Source organism: Haliotis rufescens, unplaced genomic scaffold (assembly GCF_023055435.1).
Source record: "Haliotis rufescens isolate VD_foot unplaced genomic scaffold, xgHalRufe1.0.p SCAF_21, whole genome shotgun sequence".
Classification (NCBI taxonomy): domain Eukaryota; kingdom Metazoa; phylum Mollusca; class Gastropoda; order Lepetellida; family Haliotidae; genus Haliotis; species Haliotis rufescens.
In genome coordinates, this window is record NW_025963902.1 from 11,777,283 (window position 1) to 11,800,941 (window position 23,659).

The 23,659-nt window shown below is 38.1% G+C and overlaps 1 protein-coding gene across 12 annotated transcripts in view; it reads right to left on the reverse strand.

The window, feature by feature from the left end:
• LOC124145761 (RIMS-binding protein 2-like) overlaps nucleotides 1–23,659 on the reverse strand; it is a 322,306-nt gene that overhangs the window by 247,405 nt on the left and 51,242 nt on the right. Inside the window, exon 1 of one of the 12 annotated variants that reach the window (XM_046515673.2) lies at nucleotides 6,911–8,494. The exons of the other annotated variants lie outside the window; for them this stretch is intronic. Within the exon in view, the coding sequence (XP_046371629.2) occupies nucleotides 6,911–7,000 (90 nt within the window). The 5' untranslated portion in view covers nucleotides 7,001–8,494. Of the gene's footprint in view, nucleotides 1–6,910; nucleotides 8,495–23,659 lie in introns of those variants that run through there. 12 annotated transcript variants of the gene reach the window in all.

A 23,659-nucleotide genomic window follows, 5' to 3' on the forward strand; every position in this document is an offset into this window, starting at 1 on the left:
ATAACCGTGGTTTACTGTATAAACTTTATAAACTCAATATATACTAACACAGAATCTCCATAAACCCAGCAAAGCAATTAAAACAAATATAAACTTTACAAAGTCAATATATACTAAGAAAACATACAACTTTATGAATATCAACTTCTTGTGTATTGCATTCAATGATGTTTCGATGTAGATTCTTACACCGTTATCCATCTAGTTGGGAAGACTGTGTGTTGCACTCCTCACCAGAATAACTATGGTCATATATTGAAACACACTGAAAATGCATAAACTTTTAACTCTAAAAGTATGACAAGAATCAAAGTGTACACACGCCTCACATTCATTGACGAAAGTCAATACAAACTATTCATATCAAACATTGTGACATGCATGCTCCAATATGACAACAGATTTCTGTCATGGATATTGTTCACACCGTGTTACAAAATGTAAACAAATAACAATCAATTTCATCCACCACTGCACAAATCAACTCAATACGATTTTATTCATCTTCTGATCACTGAACCACAAAAGATTTTTTTTTTCACTCGAAATTCAAAATGTAAGGGAAACTGCTATTGCTGTCAATATACCTAAACATTCATTTATACCAACAGTAACTCATGTGATCTCAGTAAAATTTATAACTTTGGTCTAATAGCGTAACTGTCGTCATTGACATCAAAGCTTTGAAAAGCAGCACCTGTTGAAGGTATTGAGGTTGGCGACGCCCACCAATGAATGTTTCATAAGTAGGTTGGGACTGGCTGAATGGCGAAGATCAATACCTTGACATAAAAATTTATTTAAGTTAAGCCTCCATTGTACAGCCCAGGCAATAGCTTATGACACAGAACATCAAGATACATGTTCGAATTTCTCGTCACGACTGACTGGTTGTTATCGCGGGGTCCTCATCATCACATCTTTCTTGTCTTGTTATTATGGGGTGTTAAGATATGATTTAACCCCTATTGATCTTTGAGACTGGTTATTTTCAGATTCAGGGTTAGCCTAGTGGATAAAGTGTTCGCTTGTCACGGCAAAGACTCGGGTTCGATTCCTTACTTTGGTATAAAGTGTGAAGCTCATTTCTGGTGTCCCCTGCCGTGGCGTAAAGTGGCGTAAAAATATACTCACTCACTCACTATTCAGATTCAGTGAGTGAGTGAGTGAGTGAGTGAGTGAGTGAGTGAGTGAGTGAGTGAGTGAGTGAGTGAGTGAGTGAGTGAGTGAGTGAGTGAGTGAGTGAGTGAGTGAGGATGGTGTTGCACTTTGCACTTCAGCATTATTCAAGCAATGTCAGACTGGAAGACACCATAAATGGGCTTCACGCATTGTACCCATGTTGGAAATCAAACCCTGGAATTAGCATGATCAGCAAATGCTTAACCACTTGACTAAACCACCACCCCTTAATCACCTATACTATCTTTTGTCATTACTTCTTGTTACGACCCGTGACGATCCGGGGTAGAATAGGTTTTCAGCAACTCATGCTTGTCGTAAAAGGCGACTATGTTTGTTGTAAGAGGCGACTAACGGGATGGGTGGTCAGACTCGCTGACTTGGTCGATGTATGTCATCATATCCTAATTGCGTGGAAAAACAGGAAAAACATCTGGCGTTCTTTAAGGTATTAAATTTTCGCTATAGTTGGCCCAATTACATGTTAAAAGTGTATTCGTCCTTACAACATACTTTAAGTATGAAACACAGACACAGACGTGCATTCAGTCCTAACATCATTACTTTACAACGTGTTACATACGAGCATGTTATCAGCAACAATACAACACTACATAACATAATGTGTATCCAAAGGACTTTTTGAATTTGTCTATTAAGTTGCTTGAAAAAAACAACCAAGGCATTTGAGTTCATCATATAATATTAACTTAACTTGATAATTTGTATCACTGGACCTACCCATGACCTACAAAGGGTCTCTATAGGATCTACACACAACCTACAAAGGGTCTCTATAGGATCTACACACGACCTGCAAGCCCCACGTTAAACCAAGATTAAGTTATTACCATGACGGGGGCACGGGCAGCCCAGTCGTCTAAGGCGCCGCAATTCTTTGTTCAGAGTTGCATCCCTTGGGCACGCCAGAAACCTATGATTGTGGGTTCGAATCCCGGTTCGCCCTGATTATGTTTCTAGGTTCCTCAGCACCATACCCATGTTCGTAGGTTTCACCGAAGTGGTTAACATCTGAGACCTGCATCACTTCGGGCTTTCCTCCCACATTAGGCTGACATGCCGTGATAATACTGTTCAGAATACTGTTTTAAGTGGCGCTAAATCCAACTCACTCACTCACAACTGAGAGAAATTGGTCACACCGCAAGGGGGACGACACTAAATCTGGTGATCATCCTACAGCCTCGGCCTCTAGCCGTTATAACGAAAGACTTGTCAACCTGCCAACATTTATTATCCCTGTATAATTAGGGTAATCACAAACTTCTAGGTTGATATACATCACAGAATGAGTGGTTACAAACAAACGAGTCTTGAATCCAACAAGGCAACTGGTCAAGCCGTGTCCCCCTTTTACAGGTCATATTGTCATGTGATATACGTGTTTGAAATATATATCTCCATGCAATAAACGCTTACAATGTTACAAAGTATCTATTAAGAGCCCGTTCTTGACACCTTGCCATATCAAGGTGAATTACGAGCTACCTCACGTCTGCGAGCAATGTTTAGTGGGAGGTGTGTTTCATGGTTTGTTTCACAATGAGAATAAAACAGCTTCTTTTCTGGTCAATTATTTGCTTAGTTTTGTCTTTGTGGAGGAGAATTAAATCCAGAATGATTAAATTTTACAATATACATTTTCAAATTACTCTGATACTACAATTTTTAGTAAAATTAATTACATGCCTATATTATTTTTGTAAATAAGTTTCACACTCTCATCACAAGTTCGGATAATGTTTTCTTACAACAATTGCTCAGTTTAAAACATTGCTTATATTATTTTTGTGAATAAGTTACACACAGACTGGAATTAATCACAACTTAGGATAATGTTTTCTTACAACAATTTTTCAGTTGAAAACATTGCTTGCTTATATTATTTTTGTGAATAAGTTACACACAGACTGGAATTAATCACAATTTCTTCAATAATGTTTTCTTACAACAATTTTTCAGTTGAAAACATTGCTTGCTTATATTATTTATGTCAATAAGTTACACACAGACTGGAATAAATCACAACTTAGGATAATGTTTTCTTACAACAATTGCTCAGTTTAAAACATTGCTTATATTACTTTTGTGAATAAGTTACACACAGACTCAAATTAATCACAATTTCTTCAATACTGTTTGCGTTTGAGGAGATATAAACTTAAAAACTGGTGTGCACACGGCATAAACCCACGAAAGTGTGCAAATTGTTTTTCATGTTTCTTACTCCATAAACACGAAAACATATGTTTGTTCGCTTGGTGTTTAACGCCGCACTCACTAATTTTCCAGCTATATGACATTGGAATGTAAATTATGGACCAGACAATCCAGTGATTGACATCATGAACATCGATCTGGGCAATTGGGATATGATGACATGCATCAACCAAGTCAACGAGCCTGACCACCTGATCCTGTTGGTCGCCTCTTACGACAAACATAGTCACCTTTTACGGCAAGCATGGGTTGTTGAAGACCCAACTACCAGGATCTTAACGGGACCAAAAACATATTCTTATAAACAAATACATCATCAAATAATAACTTCACACCCTGCTTATTAAATAATCAACACACAAAAACAGAACAATATGAATGTGTGACATCGCTCAGTGCAAATATGCAACACAAATTTTAAGCACTAGCAATTCTAATATCAGCCAATCAGGAAAAGTACATTCGTTAATGGGCATGGAATAATGTTTTTGGGTTTTATAAAAATATTAGCTTGTTTAGCCAATAAAATGCCACAGAATCACATGCAATTTACAGTGTTCAACTTCACAAGAAAAACAATAATTAATTTTTTTAAATAATATATATATTACACTGTACCCATGATTAATTAATTTAGAAATTTGTGAATCTAGGCAAATTACTTCACTGTATAGGTCAATGAAAACATTCATTAATGGGCATGGAATAATGTTTTGGGGTTTTATAAAAATATTAGCTTGTTTAGCCAATAAAATGCCACAGAATCACATGCAATTTACAGTGTTCAACTTCACGAGAAAAACAATTATTAATTTTTTAAAATAGTATATATATTACACTGTACCCATGATTTATTAATTTAGAAATTTGTGAATCTAGGCAAATTACTTCACTGTATAGGTCAATGAAAACATGTTCCTAAAACTACTTGCCAAAAATATTTTTAGAAAATATTAATTTTTTTAAAATCGTTTTGAAAGGAATTTTCCAGTATTATTTTTATGCATGAAAGTGATTAACCAATGACATTATAAACTGGTAGCTGTTAATGTCAAAAACATGTCAATTAAGCTATTTGACATTGAAATAGTTGGGATTTTATGTCAAGTGGATCCTTCCATAACTCATCAGCTCGACCTGAGGTGTAAAACAGGGCCAGGTGGACTCATGCGGTGTTAAGATATGATTTAACCCCTATTGATCTTGGAGACTGGTTATTTTCAGATTCAGGGTTAGCCTAGTGGATAAAGTATTCGCTTGTCACGGCAAAGACTCGGGTTCTATTCCTTACTTTGGTATAAAGTGTGAAGCTCATTTCTGGTGTCCCCTGCCGTGATATTGCTGGAATATTGCTAACAGTGGCGTAAAAATATACTCACTCACTATTCAGATTGAGTGAGTGAGTGAGTGAGTGAGTGAGTTGGTGGGTGGGTGGGTGAGTGGGTGAGTAGAAAAAGAAAATATTGTCAGGGTTCATATGAAATTAATATCTTGTTTTCTTGATTTTCTGATTTTCACACTACCGCAAAACTCTATTTTGTTTTCAACAAAGGGAATTGCCTGTGTAGCCTCTAGTATCTGGGGCGGTCGGGTAGCCTGGTGGTTAAAGCATTCGCTCGTCACGCCGAAGACCCGGGTTCGATTCCCGACATGGGTACAATGTGTGAAGCCCATTTCTGGTGTCCCCTGCCGTGATATTGTTGGAATATTGCTAAAAGCGGTGTAAAACCAAACTCACTCACTTACTCTAGTATTTCTACTTGATGAAATATAACCACATATGTTGTCTAATTAAAGATTAACAGTGTTCACATAATAGGTCAACAAAAACATATTCTGAAGAAAACCTGGATGAAAAAAGATTTAGAAAATGAAGTGCTAAAACCATCACAATGTGGCGAAATGTCGCTCTCGAGTGAGATGCATAGCAAGCAGCGAAATACCTACCAACACCTGTATGTACATTTCCGTGTCCATTTCAACTCTTTAACATGTGTCAAACAAACTATTTACCAATTGACAAACGAAGGACCTCATTAGCATTTGCATGGTGTAAAGTTGTAATTACTTGAACCTGTTTTTAAAGAATTTCTTTCCGATATTTTTTTACATATGGCAGAACCAACTGATGACATTAGAATCTTGTTCCTGTAAATGTCATTTCGCGAACATCATGTCAATTTGACATTGACTTGAAATAGTAAGGATTTTAAGTGGAGGACTTCTTTCATTACTCATCCCGTTGACATTGTGGTATGAGATGTAAGATAAGGCCATATTGATTTAACTTCATGTTTTACACATTTCTTTAGTTACAAATTTTCCAGAAATGTGTGGGCCCTTTTATGAGAGACGTAGGTCATGGGTTAAACCCAACTCATTCACTGACTATTTCATGTACACATGCATATGTAAGTCTTAGCATTACATGACTTTACATGCATGCCTTTTGTATGATACACTTTTACACATGGTGTGGACTACTGAGAGTGAGTGACCCAAGTGAGAGTCATTAAGATGTAAAGGTCACATAGGTCATTAAGATGTAAAGGTCACATAGGTCACATAGGTCATTTGGATGCATAGGTCACATGTCAGATGGGTCATTTAGATGCATAGGTCACATGGGTCATTAAGATGCATAGGTCACATGGGTCATTCAGATGCATAGGTCACATGTCAGATGGGTCATTTAGATGCATAGGTCACATGGGCCATTTAGATGCATAGGTCACATGGGTCATTTAGATGCATAGGTCACATAGATCATTCAGATGTAAAGGTCACATAGGTCATTCAGATGTAAAGGTCACATAGGTCATTCAGCTGTAAAGGTCACATAGGTCATTTAGATGCATAGGTAACATAGGTCATTTAGATGCATAGGTCACATGTCAGATGGGTCAGTTAGATGCAGTCATTTGGATGCTTAGGTCACATGGGTCATTCAGATGCATAGGTCACATGTCAGATGGGTCATTTAGATGCAGTCATTTGGATGCTTAGGTCAGATGGGTCATTTAGATGCATAGGTCACATGGGTCATTTAGATGCATGGGCCATGGTTTGGCTTGCGGTAAATTTACTACAAAACTCTTGACATACAAGTTTCGACAAAAACACAAACTAAGTGTTTTAATCAAATGCGGCATTACTATAATAATCATTTCTAAGTTTTGCAATATGTAGGGCACACTTATCTATAAAACAATAGATAAACTGATCCATACCAAATACCATTTACCATAACTGTAAAAAAACAGAAAGTATCAATGCACAGCAAAATATTTAAACCAGTCACCTTCGTCAGTAATATAAGCTAAGTTAAGAGAAAAACCTAACCACCAAAGAGAACTAATTTCTCATCCTTCTTGCAATGTTTATCCACTCAAAATAAAATGTAACAGAAAAGCAAGAAACAAACGGAATGACAGCGACCGAAATACCTTCCTCCACCTGGGTGTACATAGCAATGTCCATTACAAACCTGCAAATCTGCATGTACAAAGCCGACAAAAGGGTTGTTGGTCTCGTTCAGGGGGTATCCAGCAAACAGCTCATGGCGTAAGCCGTTCATTGTTCAATGACTTGATGTGAGTGATTGATATCAACAACACTCAATTTCGATATGTAAACAAATATAGTATTTGTTCTAATGTTATACTTCACGTAAAATGACCATTCTTGGCTGATTGACATGAACTGGTCACTTTCACCTTGTCAATCAAGTTTGTTTCCCATTTTTAAAATTCATGAATATTCCTGTGAATATGGCACTCTTCACGCTGTTTTTTCTGTAAAAAGTCAATTTTTGAAACTGATTCCTAAGATGCATAGATCCTTTCCAGAATTCAGCATTCCAGCACTATCCAAAGCACAGTCGTTATTTTCAATATACTTCTGAATAATACACAATAAAACCATTAAAAAGGTCTCTGAAAATATTTGGAGCAATCAACATGAAATAGACTAAATTTCTGATCCAACGTTTGCCACAATCCTCAGTATCCAATGCAATGAATTCAAACAAGATTGAAATCGACGACACATATATTGACGTTTGTTAATCTGATGTCATTATCCATACTTGACAGAAGTCATAAATTTCAATCAATCTTCATGCCCAACTCCAAGATGTTTTTTCACACAATGACATAGAAAATTGTTTTCTTCAATACATAATTCTGCGATAACTCGAAATCTCAAGCAATCCACATCTGAAACTAACAAGCCGGTAACAAGTCTAAACCAGCAAAAAGTCTGTTTGTCTGAAGGTTGGGCCTTAAGCTAGAAAGTTTTCCCAAATGTCAGAATACCTCCTAAATGAGGTATTTCTTTACAACCCTGTCAACACTTCACATTACAACTGAAGCGTGTTTACAAAATAATGTCACGAGTTATAACCATGAGGAACCTCTAACCTCAACTATATTCCCACAATAACAGATCTATTTCAGTATTGTACATTTCCTAGATTGTACATATATATACATAATTAACCATTGAGAATACAAATGTAAATCAAAGGTTAAACTATTTCAAATAAAACAAAGCAATGATAATACTGATACATTTCTATAAGCTTGTCTTACAACACACACCAGTGGCACAAAATGCAGGGGTACAAATCCAGTTGTACGAATCTCCAGTGGATTTTCCCAGAATTCTGTTTCTTCATGATCGTCGTCAATTTCTTCAAATCGCGTCGGGGATAGGAACATCTCTAATCATGTACACAAAACAATAAAAGTAAAGACACAACATAAACCTTCAAATAGCGTCTGACCGATGTAGCTCTTCAGCAAAAAGAGTCTAAATTGGGCAAATAAAGCCACCCAACGTAACCATCCGCGTTGTAAATCAAACACAAGGTATTTGTACTGGTATGTAAAGCCTAGTTGCCTAAGTTTGCTCTGCAAAGATTCTGGTGACCTCCCCTCCTATTCAGTAATAGGCTAATTCTGGGGGTTGTAGATAGCTCTGTGACAGACAGGCCGAGATGTACATTTCACCGAAATGGACGAGAATTGTACACAACGTCAGTGGGCTAATTCATAACCAAGAAAGGTCATTGAGGCAGGACAGTAATAACATAGATATGAATACAGTTGTCTCTCTCCCTCGAGCAGTCAACACTGAAATGAACATCTACTGAAATAGACGAGGGTTGTCTATAACCTGGCATTCTAAGGTAGGTGTACATCAAAGACTCTTGCATTTAGGATATATCTACAATTGCTCTTAAACCTAGTTCCAGGGGAGGAGCTAAAATAGATTTGATGACCATGTCGATTTCACAATCATGAAGCGTTGTCCTTAGAACATCAGTAAAGATGGTAAAAATTTCTTCTTGTCGTGAATCTAATTCTTATATTCAAGGATTCCATGATTTAGGCACTGTTGATGTCATTGCTTTTGTTGTTCATTTCATCATTGGATGGTTTTCATTATTTTCTCAGCAACATAATGAAATTAACATCAGAATTCCCTGACCTTGTTCCTCCAAATTGAAATATTTTCCTGAATGTCAATATGATATGATGATCCTGTCACAATCCTGTCAATCAAATGATTGAAAGGTGACAACTTTGAAATTGACAAGTTTTCCTCAAACCATCCTTTCAACATTGAAACCCAGACTTTCTGTACCTGGTTCCGCGACAGTAATCCATTTCATCAGACAAAGGCGTTGAATACGTCGTATATATCCCACCTGTCAGTTACGTTGCATATTTCAACAAACTGTTACAATAACACACAACCAGACCAGCACACCACAACACAACCTGTAGGCTTCTGTAACGTACACAAATATCACAGCTCCCAAATTAAACCACACTTATCCAAACCTGAAATACAATCTTGTCAATTTCATTGCAATATACACCACAAATTCAAAAGAACGATCCATCCATTGATCACTTGGCAACTTCTGGTATTCCAATCACAATCTGTCCTATTTCCTCGAAACACACATCAATCTACACATCCATCAACCGTGATGATCGTCAATTTCATTTTTTAAGTGATAGACACAAATACCGGCCATGAGACACTTACTTCATGACAGAATCCAACAAGTCTCTCTGAATGCATTTCCCTGCGCTGCACCCTATAGACAACACACGTAGGATATTCACAATAGACATGGTATAATCAATAACTATACCTAGGGCCACCGTGGGGCAAAACAGCTGTTGCCACTTCGGACATGTGTCGTCACCGTCAATAGTGGGGTGATATTGACACTGATGAGACTGGCACTGAAGATAAGTTTTATATTTATAAAATGCCACAGGGTTGACGTGCATGTTCGTTTTAATCAGCCACAACACAACAGGCAGTCGAACTGCTCTACATAACAGCATTTGTTACGATGTGACAGTTATGGGGACAGAAAAATGGTTTCCTGCTTTGTAATAGATCACATGAGGTGAATGAGTCATTCTGGAATAGTCGGCAAGTGTGGTGAAACAGTTTGTTGTTGTTGTTTAATGCTGCACTCAGCAATATTCCAGCTATCTGATGGCAGCCTTTAAATAAGCAAGTCTAGATCAGACAATCAAGTGACTGATATTATGAGGAATGACTCACATTGGGAAATGATGACAAGAATATACAAAATCTTAAAGTGAGTGAGTGAGTATGGTTTTACGCCGCTTTTAGCAATATTCCAGCAATATCACGGCGGGGGTCACCAGAAATGGGCTTCACACATTGTACCCATGTCGGGCATCGAACCTGGGTCTTCGGCGTGACGAGCGAACGCTTTAACCACTAGGCTACCCGACCACCCCTCAAAATCTTTAAGCCTGGCCACCAGATCAATTCGTGCACTGGGGATCAATTCTAACCCAGAATCTCCACAGATAGACTGACACTCAGTCTCTGAAAAATATATGATTCTGATAGAAACAAATAACTCCACTTAAATTTAAAAGGAGCCCGGGGAGATGGGAGCCCTTCAACCTAGGGAAAATCTAGACTTGCTTCATTTAGCGCTTTTGAGTTACAAAAAGGCCTGGACAGAAGATTATGGGTCAGGGACTGTGAGACAGACTCCCCCAAAGACTCAGGTGACACAGGTATTGTCACAAGCAGGTGGAGAGTCCCTGGATCACCAGCTTGGCTCCTGAGAGTTTCTAGGGCTTTGGTCCTGCCCCACACTGAAGCACATGTGGCGTCTCCTTGGGTAAGTGACTTTGTTCGAACTGTGCCTCTGTTCACCCAGCAGTAAATGGGTACCCGGTAGGATGAGATGGCAATATGGTTGTTAACCTTCCAGCACCTAACAGGCAGCTTTGGTTGTATACTCCCCAGGGAGCTGAGAATGATTCTTGAGTGCACACTGATCCCGTGACCGGGGTAATAATAGGGCTTTGAGCATGGCCCAGAGTGGTGTGGAAATATGCGCAATATAAATGGCCTATTAATTATTATTATTATTATTATAGAAAACATCATGGCAGCTGAGGCTTAGCTAGACCTGCTCAGAGGCTGATATTCAGCCCTAAGTCTGCAACAAATGTTATTAAAAAATCCCATATTGGAATTAAACATTTCCCAATTCATATTAATATAGCCATAACTAATATTATGGATCTGTAGAGGTAACTGTATATCACTGATGACAGGCCCAATAAAGAGGAAGAGGCTCTACAGCTGGTTTAACCTTATTGCACTGAATGTAATGTTAAAATACCTCAATATTTAGGAAATTAAGAATATCCCAGTTTTGAACATACTAATTATTTTTTCAGAAATTTTCTTGACAGTGTACTATGCTAAGTGACCCGTGAAGCTCTGGGGTAGAATAGGTCTTCAGCAACACATGCTTGCTGTAAAAGGCGACTGTACATGTTGTAAGAGGCGACTATCAGGATCGGGTGGTCAGGCTCCCTGACTTGGTTGATACATGTCATCGATCCCAATTGCGTGGATCAATGCTCATGACGTCAATCACCAGATTGTCAGGTCCAGACTCGATTATTTACAGACCGCCGTCATATAGCTGGAATATTGCTGAGTGCGGCATTAAAACAACAAACAAAACAAAAAATTGAATGAAAACATTTAATTCAGTGAAATAAAGATGGAAAGAATGAAGAATGAAGGAATCGAAGGTGAAAAATTGCATGATAGAGAGAAAAATAGATAATGGAAGATTGAACGAGTGAAGATGACAGGAAACATGATAGACAAAAGATAGAAAGCTAGGCGATAGACCGAGCCAAAGACAGCAATATGACTCCTAAAATCAAAACCAGGAAGAAAGCCAATAGGCTTAATCAAAGATAGAAATCTAGGCCATAGACCACACATCGACAGCAATATGATTGTTAAAATCAAAGATAGGAAAATAGGCGTTAGACCAAGACCAAAACAGAAACATGATTGGTAGAATCAAACACAGAAAGAGAAGTGACAGACTGAATAAAAAATAATATTGACCAATAAACGATAGGTGACCGAACAATGACTATACAGACAGATGGAAACAAACAGTATATTCAGAAACAGCTGCAGTTTGTTTCGGCCTATCTATGAAATCCAGGAAACCAATACATCTCTCTGTTTATCAATTTCAACAAAGTGTCACACCATCATGTGAAATATACAGATGAAAGATTTAATTGCAATTAATACCAGCTGGTTCCTGGAGGGGCCGTATCAAAACAAAATATTTGTATAATTCATAATATCAATTTGGGCCAAATCTAGCCCAATATGTCTGTGTATCATTGTGTCTGTGTTACATAAATGTGTCTTTTTGCTAATATCAATAACTGATTCAATAAGAAGTGGGGTTTGTAATAACATGACCGAAAATAATATTTATGAAAGAATTAAATTCGTCCCATTAAATTCTTTAACATAAGAACATTCTGATATACGTGAGCAATGTTTTCACTGTCTAAATTGCAAACCCAACATAGGTTGCTGTTAACCAAGTTCATCGTTAACAATTCCTTTTTAGTGTATATAATTATGTGTAGGAATTTGAAACGAAATTCTAATAGTTCTGTATCTATTGTAGATTTTCTATATTGTAAAAATACATATTTCCAATTAACTTGATTGTTAATTCTCCCACTTCTCACAAATTTCTGGAAAGTTAGATGATGAAATAGAATTATCATGAAATATCCGTGAACCTTTGCTTGTCTCAAGTAAATCATACCATGGAGGAGAAATGAATAATTGCATCAGTAACACGTAATACATTCATATTTGTAAACAATGATGCAAGTTCGATTAAGCATCGTGTTTCCCTTGATGTTTCAAAAACACCTATAATGTATGTATTTACACAAAGGACATTTTAAGCACATGCTTCTCTGATGGTGCATATTTAATTACGTCAATTTAAATCAATTAGTTCAGCTAAAAGTTATCAATATCCAAAAAGCTGTCCAAGTTAAACTTTAAAAAACAATATATTTGAATCAAATAAAAGATTAATAACAAGTAATTGATTACACCTTTCACAGAAAACTTATATTTGTAACTTCTGATTAATGTTTTCCAAACATTTAGAAGCTGAAAAAAGTCCTATCTGTGATAGAAAACACGACTAAATGTGACATTCATTCATTACTGTCACATGACATGACATGACATATATGCAAAAAGGGTACGTGCCCTTGAGGTCCTGATTATTGACACTTATAAAAAACAAACTTGAAGCTAAAACATGTCACAAATTTTTTTTAAAAAAATATCCAAACCATGATTGCTCACATCTAATCTGAAATTGATGACTAAATGATTTGATTTGTGAAACTGACATCCCTCAGACACAAACATGCCGTCAATCATCTTTTATTACCAAGACAACAATAACTCCCACTACAACAAACAAACAAACAAACACGGAATAACGTTTGTCTTCATTAACTACAAAAACAGAACGGCTGAAGCTAGGTTCAGTTCAGTCTGAATATGACAGCCCCTCACATATCATCATCTGAATGGCGTTGTCAGAACCGGGTCACGGTGCTATTTACGACCCTGCATTCCCTCACGTCTTTGTGTGAACAAATAGTAAATACACTACTGTTTACAAGGCGAGAAAAAAATCAGCTAACACGTGAAACAAATACACAATGCCTCGCTGCATTTTTTAACTAAAAATTATGTTAAGCTTCCTTAGGATAAATTTGAGGGGATTTTTGACGTCAGCATTTTTATGGGTTTTTTTAATTTTTACAAATAACTCTTCATCAGAAACAATAACAATACAATGTACAAGATTAACAAGTTCTTGGAATTTAAATATTTTCAACTATTTAGTGTAATATTGTTATTGCTAATATCCTAAACTGACTGGCCTTTCTCAGTCTTGTTTTTATCACAAAAATATTAATTGTATTGCTTTTTGTTTTGTTGTTTTAATGCAGAACTCATCAATATTCCATCAACATGATGGTTACCTGTAAATCAATTCTGTACTAGACAAACCAGTGATTGATATTATGAGCATCCATTCACGACTTCCGGGTATGATGCAATTCATGCTCCAAACCTGTCTCACAAGCTGTGCTCCACTACAAGCTCACATAAGTGAGTGAGTGAATGAGTGAGTGAGTGAGTGAGTGAGTGAGTGAGTGAGTGAGTGAGTGAGTGAGTGAGTGAGTGAGTGAGTGAGTGAGTGAGTGAGTGAGTGAGTGAGTGAGTGAGTGAGTGAGTGAGTGAGTGAGAATGAGTGAGTGAGTGAGTGTGTGAATGAGTGAGTGAGTGAGTGTGTGAGTGAGAGTGTGTGAATGAGTGAGTAAGTGTGGTTTTACACTGCTTTTAGCAATATTCCAGCAATATCACAGCAGGGGACACCAGAAATGGGCTTCACATGTTGAACCCATGTCAGGAATCGAACCCGGGTCTTCAGCGTGACAAAACGCTTTAACCACAGGCTACCCAACCTTCCCTTACAAATGAGATAACTGAAACGTACTGTTAAAAGCAGTATTAAATCCAACTTGCTTTTTTCCCCCCCAAGTGAAGATTAAATATGATCATTTGCGATTACTAATATATATGTAGCCTTTTTATAGGTCTTTCATTTAAACCAAAATTACTAAAAATCTGTCACCAGTATTCTTGGATCAAACATTTTTCAAGTGTCATTTTACATAAATCAAGAAAATAGCTTATAGAACTATGAACCAAGTACACATGCGTATATCACTTAAGTTTAAGGTTATGATTGTCAGAACAACAAAAGAAAAGTGTTGTCTCCACACATTTTAAAGAAGAGGGGGCACGGGTGGCCCAGTCGTCTGAGGAGCCGCTATTCACTGTGCAGAGTTGCGTCCCTTGGACACGCCAGAAACCTATGATTATGGGTTCGAATCCCTGTTCACCCCGATTATGTTTCTAGGTTTGTCAGCACCATACCCGTGCTCGTGGGTTTCATAAAAGTGGTGAACGTCTCAGACCTGCATCACTTCGGGCTTTCTTCCAACATTAAGCTGACACGCCGTGATATAACTGGAATACTGTTAAAAGCGTCGTAAAACCCAACTCACTTACTTTAAAGAAGAATGAATAAACATAAAGACTGCAAGTGATTTTACAACACTTCAATCAGCAAAGATGCCGTTTGGGATGGATGAAGCAACAGCTCCATGTCTTATTTGAAACCATTCCAGCGAACAAGACAAATCAAAAGCTGAACAATAAAGAAATTTCAATATCAATTTTTCTTTTTGGCTTGTTACATTTTAAGTTTGCTGCAACTTTTGAAAGCACAAGTAATTTCATTCTACCTTTAAACATTAAATTCAAACTATGTGACCACTCCACTGAAGAAATTGTTTGATGGGCATTACTTAGAAGTTGACGGATGACAAGGTTGACACAACCTACGGATAACAACTTCTGTATTAACTGTAAGGGCGACTTTTCAGTATAGATCCTCATACCGTTGCTTGACAGTGCAGTAAATCCATAAATTGTGTCTACATAGTGACTTCATTGCCCACCAGGACAAGCAATGAATTTTAACAAGAGTTTGCCACTAACGTGGCTATATCCCCCGCCCCTGTTGCAGAATTTATGACATAATAAAATCTAAACCAACCCTAACCTTTTTTAACTGAGGTGGAACTTGTCATGGAAATTGTAAAAAAAAGAAGAGTTTGGAACCTAAGTCCATCTTGTTGCCATGGCAACGTAAAAAATAAAAAATTCTAAAATTTCTAAATAGCAAAAGGCACCAGTTCAGCATGTACCTGACAAACCTGCATTGTTTCATGAAAAAATATTGAACGGTTAAGAGTTATACTCCGGAAACGAACCCTACCCTCACAGAACCAAAGTCCATCTTGTTGCCATGGAAATGCAAAAAAAATTTTTTCTAAAATTTCTAAATAGCAAAAGGCACCAGTTCAGCATGTACCTGACAAACCTGCATAGTTTCATGAAAAAATATTGAACGGTTTAAGAGTTATACTCCGGAAACGAACCCTACCCTCACAGAACCTAAGCCCATCTTGTTGCCATGGAAACGTAAAAAATAAAAAATTCTAAATTTTCTAAATAGCAAAAGGCACCAGTTCAGCATGTACTTGACAGACCTGCAAAGTTTGATGAAAACATATTGAACGGTTTATGAGTTATGCTCTGGAAACGAAATGTGACGGACGTACGTACAGGCGGACGGAGCCCATTCCAATTTTGTTGGGCGGGGGATAATAATGGATGCGAATAGGAAACGTAAAGAATCTGCCATGACGTGGAACCGTGGGACATTTATCCTGACTGAATGTAATGCTCATCATTTAAAGTTCACCAACAATTAATTTTAAATAGACAGAAAGAATTTTGATAGCTAAAGCATTTTTAAAATTATCATAATCTGCCATCAGAATGTGACAGCTTTCAAACAGTTAATAACTAAAAGTTGATTCCACAACAAAACCACTTATCCTGCTCATTCACCTGATCAGAGGGTATCAGCATCCTCAGACTGACATGTTGTTAAAGCTGCCTTGCTCATTGAGTGAGTGAGTAATGTTGTACACCGCTTTTATCAATATCCCAGCAACATCACAGTGGGGGACATCAGAAATGGGCTTCACACATTGTACCCCCAACCCCTGAAGATCTGGGATGGAATAGGTCTTCAGCAACTCATGCTTGCCCTAAAAGGGATTGAACTACTACCAGGCAGGGTAACAACAAGTACCATCTTTCAACATTTTTTTGTTATGACCAGCATGGGGGCTGAACCACCATGGGGATTGAACCAACCAAACCACCGCCAGGCAGGGTAACAACAAGTACCATCTTTCAACATTTTATTGTAATGACCTGCATGGGGGCTGAACCACCAAACGTCTCCTCTCTGACCACTTTCCTCTTTACACCTTCAACAATCAACTCAAATAGCTGTTTCACACATTGTACGCATGTGGGAAATCGAACCCGGACCTTCCATGATGCATGCGTATGCCTCAACCACTAGGCTACCCTACCTCCCAGTGCCAAGTATTATGCAAGGTGAACCAGTGATGATCAAGGTCACCTTACATGCTCACAGAGAGGGGCGTGGGGTAGCCTAGTGGTCAAAGCATTTGCTCGTCTCGCCAAAGGTCTGAGTTTGATTCCCCACATAGGTACAATGTGTGAAGCTCACTTCTGATTTAACCCCTATTGTTTTTTAAGACTGTTTTTTCAGATTAGGGGTTGTGGGTTAGCCAAGTGGACAAAGTGTTCGCTTGTCACGCCGAAGACCCAGGTTTGATTCCTGACATGGGTACAATGTGTGAAGCCCATTTCTGGTGTTCCCTGCCGTGATGTTGCTGGAATATTGCTACAAGCGGCGTAAAACCATACTCACTATTTCACACAGTTTGTACCTGGTCAGTTAGAATTTATAGCAATGTTGATGCATTGAAAATTATTAAAGAATAATAATCCTCAAATACTACTTGTCAATGAGGACGACCATCATTGGATTTTTACTTGTCTTCAGCACAATTTAGCAGACTCGGGCTAGCAGGCAAGTGTGAATTTTGAAAGGCTTGATGCGGGAGATAAAGCCTGAATTGATGCAGATTCTAAAAGCATAACCAAGATATGATCCACAATCTTATGTTCCTGACAAACTAAGGGAGGCAACTCTCAACAGCAATTTGTGACATCTTGACCACCCATGCCCCAAAATTAATAATAAAATAACACTTATTACAACTGTTTTCTGAGCGACATGTTCAATTATTTTTAGCACATCTCGAGTGAAACTGCATCTCCATGACCTAATTTAGACCTTGTGTCATAACCCTTTACCTCTGGGCCACATAACTCACATTCATACAGGGCTTATCTAGGATTCCAAACTAAATGCCCTTGGCAGGCATTATTTGGTGCAAAATTCAGAGAGAAAAAATTAAGTCCTTATTTTTTTTAGTATTCGAAGGAAATACAACATTGCATTCAAGATAATAATGCCTCCTCCATTTTATTTATCCTGTTATCAGTCAAATACAAGTCAGTGTGAGTGAGTGTTTGATGTTTAACGCCGCACTCGGCAATATTCCAGCTTTCTGACAGCGGTCTGTAAATAATCGAATCGGGACCAGATAATCCAGTGGTTGACATCACGAGCATCAATCCATGCAAATGGGATACGATGACATGCATCAACCAAGTCAGCGAGCCTGACCACCCGATCCCGTTGGTCGCCTCTTACGACAAGCACAGTTGCCTCTTTTGACAAGCATAGTTGCCTCTTACAAGCATAGCTGCCTCTTATGACAAGCATAGTTGCCTCTTATGGCAAGCATAGTTGCCTCTTATGGCAAGCATAGTTGCCTCTTATGACAAGCATAGTTGCCTCTTACGACAAGCATAGTTGCCTCTTACGACAAGCATAGTTGCCTCTTTTGACAAGCATAGTTGCCTCTTACGACAAGCATAGCTGCCTCTTATGACAAGCATAGTTGCCTCTTATGGCAAGCATAGTTGCCTCTTATGGCAAGCAAGGTTGCCTCTTATGACAAGCATAGTTGCCTCTAATGACAAGCATAGGTTGCTGAAGACCTATACTACCCCGGATCTTCAAGGGTAGAATACACATCACCTCTACAAAGCCGGGGGCACGGGTGGCCCAGTGATCTAAGGCGCCGCGATTCGCTGTGCAGAGTTGCGTCCCTTTGGCACGTCAGAAACCTATGATTGTGGGTTCAAATCGCGGTTTGCCCTGATTATGTTTCTAGGTTTGTCAGCACCTTTCCGGTGCTCGTGGGTTTCATGACAGTGGTAAACGTCTGAGACCTGCATCACTACAGGCTTTCCTCCCACATTAAGCCGACACGCCGTGATATAACTGGAATAATGTTAAAAGAGGCGTTAAACCCAACTCACTTACTCACTCACTCTACAAAGACGTAATATTGGTCATAACAATATTGACATGATTGATGAATGGGCATAATCATAGTTCCAAGGTGAGAATTTTTTCTGACTTTTGCTGCAGACTTGGGGAGACTATCAGCCTCCGAGCAGGCCTACATAAATCCGTGTTACATCCGAGATATACTCAGCATCATAATTTAAGGATCTGTCATAGCGACTGATTTACGACACCCATTGTCTGAAGAACATTTAATTGCAAAGGCTCATTACCCTGGAGCCATGACATCTATATGCCTTGAAACACTTAATTGCTGTTATTTATAAGATGCTAATCCTAATTGTTAATCCCCATTTTTGTGTACATTGACCGTCTGCCATCCTGAACAGGATGTGCAAGTATGTCACTGATGAATTACTGTTTATATTTATATTTATTACTTACTAAATGTCAGGTGACCTTGGCTATATAAGCCTTGGTCCATAGAGATTGAGAGATTGATTCTAAAAATTTCCAAATTTCTATATAACCAACCACTAAACTCCCCTCCTGGGTTGCCCAAACTTCTTTCCCCCCTTTTGGAAATACATTAAATAGTCCGGCCGGGCCCGTGTGCGAAATACGCTTCAGTTGGAAAGCGCACGTAAAATCTCCAATGTAAGTAAGTAAGTAAGAGATTGAGAGAGAAAAGAAGAAAGGTCTTACCCTTAGCCTAGCTAGGGTTAGGCTGGGTGCTCAGGGGCACCTAGACAAAAACCACTACCACTATGTGCTGACCTGGCACATAGTGTCTTTTGTATGTATATATCTACATGTATAAAGGAAAACTGTATATACCGCAAGCCATCGTCTCCAAGTTGTCACTTCCTACTGAGGAACCATACGTCAGCCTCTTGCATATACAAGTATGCAAATTATTCATTAATCAACGTCAGACCACACGTGTTGTTAATTCACCTAGGTGTGAAGGATCTCAAACATGAACATATACCACTATGTGAATTATATAAGGTTTGAGTATGTTGACAATGTAACTAACAGTTGAAGAACATATTTCTGCCCATGTCACACTGATTGATGATTGATGACTGGAAAAATGGGCAATAACTATTAAAAACAATGAAAAATGCAAGATCGAAGGTGAAGGAAAAAGCTACCCAAAACAGGGTTAACCAGTGGTTTAGCCAATGGTAACATGACATGTAACAATTAATGTGGGTATAAAATGGTTTACTGTATTCGACGTAATAAGCGCCCACGGGGATATTTATTAATATATTGGCTTGTGAACAATCCCAATTAGCACCCCTTCCGATTGATCAATGTACACAAGACTTATTAATTCGTGTATAATACGCACTCGTGTGTTAGATGCACCCTTAATTATGGGCAATTAAATTCTGGAAAAATATATCTGTCGTATATAAACATTTCAGGCTGTCAGCATAAACCACGAAATTTATCTTTCAACTCTGTTTTTTTCCACCAAAATACCATTCTAATAAGAGCCCCCTATTTCTAATTTTGAATGCGCCCTGGTCGCTTATTACGTAGAATCCAACCTAACTGGATTCTTGCAGCGTTAGAAATTGGCACTTGTCCTATAGTCCTTGCCAAACTGCCCAATAGTTAAGGTATCATAAGGACAAGTAGATATTTGCCTGTTTTAAGGGTTTTGCTATAGGTTATCATTATAAGGACTAGTGGACTAAAACTGTTAGTTCTATTGTTGTCTCGGATGTTGAAAAGGCGACGTTTTTATATCTTATTATCTGCATGACGCCACAATACTGACACGGAGTATATATCAAACACTGTGTATGAAGATGAGTCTTATCTGGAACAGACTATAGATAGACTCATTTTGGCATGATGTCTCCTTGTATCTTATCTCTTGTGTGAATACTTGCAATAACTGTGCAATGACTATGCTCACTCGACTATGAATTTCAGCTGCCACAACAACAATAGCAAGTCTTGATGTTCAGGATAGTGCCATTTAATTCCTTTCATGTGAAAAAAACCAGACAATGACAACAGGGAGTTTTTGCGGCATTCAATGATACAATTACTCTTTAAAATGTCAACTAGGTAACTGCCATTAACAATGGTCACATGTGTTCAGGTCTGATGTCCTCTGTAATTTCACACTCCATACAATAGTGAGTTTTGTTTAATGCTGCTTTGAACAGTAGATCACAGCATTAGACAGACATCTTGTCTCTTAAATGAACGTATTTTACAGAAAAAAACAGTTGTTAATTTATATAACACATTGTAGATGCAAGAACACATAAACACACAAAAAAATTATTGTCAGTGTCATATCTTTAAACGTTTCACGCTGAAAGTTTTGTTTGCATCACAAACTGATAACGTTGAAATGATGCTTCCAGTGACGAGGTGACGAGGTTTAGAAAAATTGGTGCTCCAACATACTTTCATACAGACTGTGACAATCGGCAGACAACATGGAGGATCACACAGCACATGTACATCTAATGCATGGAGATTGTGCGCTCACACCTGATCACATGACAGGAAGAAGTGAAACTGAGGCTTCAATATATATGGGATAACACTTTCTTAGTAAAGTACAGATTCTCGTACTTTTTGGGGTTGAGTCCCGTCCGGGATTCGAACCCACACTTGCCAGAGTGAGGCACCTAATCGCCAGCACACAAAGTCAGCCATCTTTCCCACTAAGCCACTGAGGCTTCCACAAAAATGAAAGTCCAACAACTGGTAGTCTCGATCACATACTCTGTGTACTTTGTGTTACATTTGACCATTTTCTAAATGGCATTGGGTATTCATAGTTGTTGAATTATAGTTAAAAAATATAATGAAAAGGAGCCCAGAAACTTTCTGATATGCAGCAGTAACCTAGACTTGCTAAACATTAAAGACTTGCATGGGCTGTATTGGATATATATCAGGGTCTGTATGACAGATTAATCACGGCGTATCAGCTTCATGTGGGAGAAAATTGACGCAGGTCTAAGATGTTTACCACTTTGGTGAAACCCACGAGCATGGGTATGGTGCTGAGAAAATCTGGGCAAACCAGGATTCAAACCCAGTCATAGCTTTCTTGCATTGCTAAGGGATGCAACTCTGCACAGTGAATTGCAGTGCCTCGGACGACTGGCCCACCCGAGCCCCCACCCCGTATAAAATCTACATGTTCGGATTATACTTCGGTGACACCTATTGACATCGCTCCTGTTTAAGATGGCATCCTCACTGACATTAAACACCATTGTGAGATTTACCAATCAGATAACTCTCACTAATAACACACAAAACAGGTAACTAAATTAAACAACTCAATCCTATGCCACGGAAAATATTCAAGTCAAATTATGGTCATACACATCTTTTCACTTCATCTCTCCTTGTGCTCTATAAAGTAGGGTTATTACATATTTTTTTTTAATTTTAAATTTAATTTTTAATTTGCAGATAAATAGCCACAATATACATGAATCCCCTACACCCTTGTGGCCAGGGGTTGGTGGGACACTTTCAATCATTCAATAGAAGTAGGTGATATATTATACAATAAAAAAAGATTTCTTAAATTTTTATATTTTTACATCAGCTGTGAAACAAATTTCAAATTCAAAAATTGGAGATTTTTTTTTTATTGTCCAAGGAATATTTGAGGCTATCAAATTATTAGAAAGGCGAGTTTCCTACAACCTGACAATAACTGGCATAGATCACAAGGCATGACAAGCTATCCCTCTCTTTTCAATAGACACGGTCATTGAGCGGCAAAGTGTGACGGCAAGGGCCATTAATGTACTATTTTGGACACACAGGCCAAGATGTCACTCAGTTTAACATTACAAATCAGACAAAGGATCTTTTGACATACCTGAAATATACGACACTCCTCTGATGTTCATTTCAGGAAGTCTTACAGAGAAACACACAAACTTGCTGCCCCTGTGATATCAGCGTGTAGGGACTCCATTCACAGTAACTTGACAACATTAACCTGGCAAATCCCTTTTTGTCTGTACAGAAATCACAAATCATCCTTTTCAAGAGTAACTGATAGACAGTTTAGCAATTCATTTTTGTACTTATGAGAATATGGCAAACTTGATTAAACCTATCATTTAATGTTTTTCTGAGTTTCCCATCTCCCGCGCACCCTAAATTTCGATTCAAATGTGAAATAAAAAAAAAAAAAAAAAGATTGTATTTGTGGAAAATTATACCTGATGTGATAAAAAAAATACCACTACCATTGCACACCCATAAAAAACCCAGGTCAGCTTGATGCTTTTTCAGCTATATTTACTAAACTTTTGTTTCCGAAGCAAAGCGACTCGACCTGCATCATAAATTAAGTAAAGACTGCTGCCAAGTGTTTTAAACTTTAAAATGTCATATAGTAGGTAACATAATTTGAGAAAAACATTTTTTCCCTTTTTTTCTATATTTTTTAAATTTTATTTCACCTATCCGCTCTCTAGCTGATTGAGGTTGGATGGAGATCAGAAACACATAAAACAAGTGCAAAAGTGAGCGTGGCTCACAAATACCCCCGACCCGCCTAGTGTGTCAGTAGTTACAAATTAAATACATGTAGCTAGATTAGGGTTAGCCTTTAGGGTTTGAAAAATTCATAAAAAAATGGAAAATTAATAAAAACAATTTTTTTCCTTTGACTGCACCCCTCCATATGACACAGATTATATGTACTAAGTTTGAGATGAATCCACTGAATAGTTTAAGAGAAATCGCGCGGACAAAGTTTTCAGACGGACGTTAGGGTTTGAAAAATTCATTAAAAAATGACGTTCGCTCGTCACGCCAAAGACCCGGGTTCGAATCCCGACATGGGTACAATGTGTGAAGCCCATT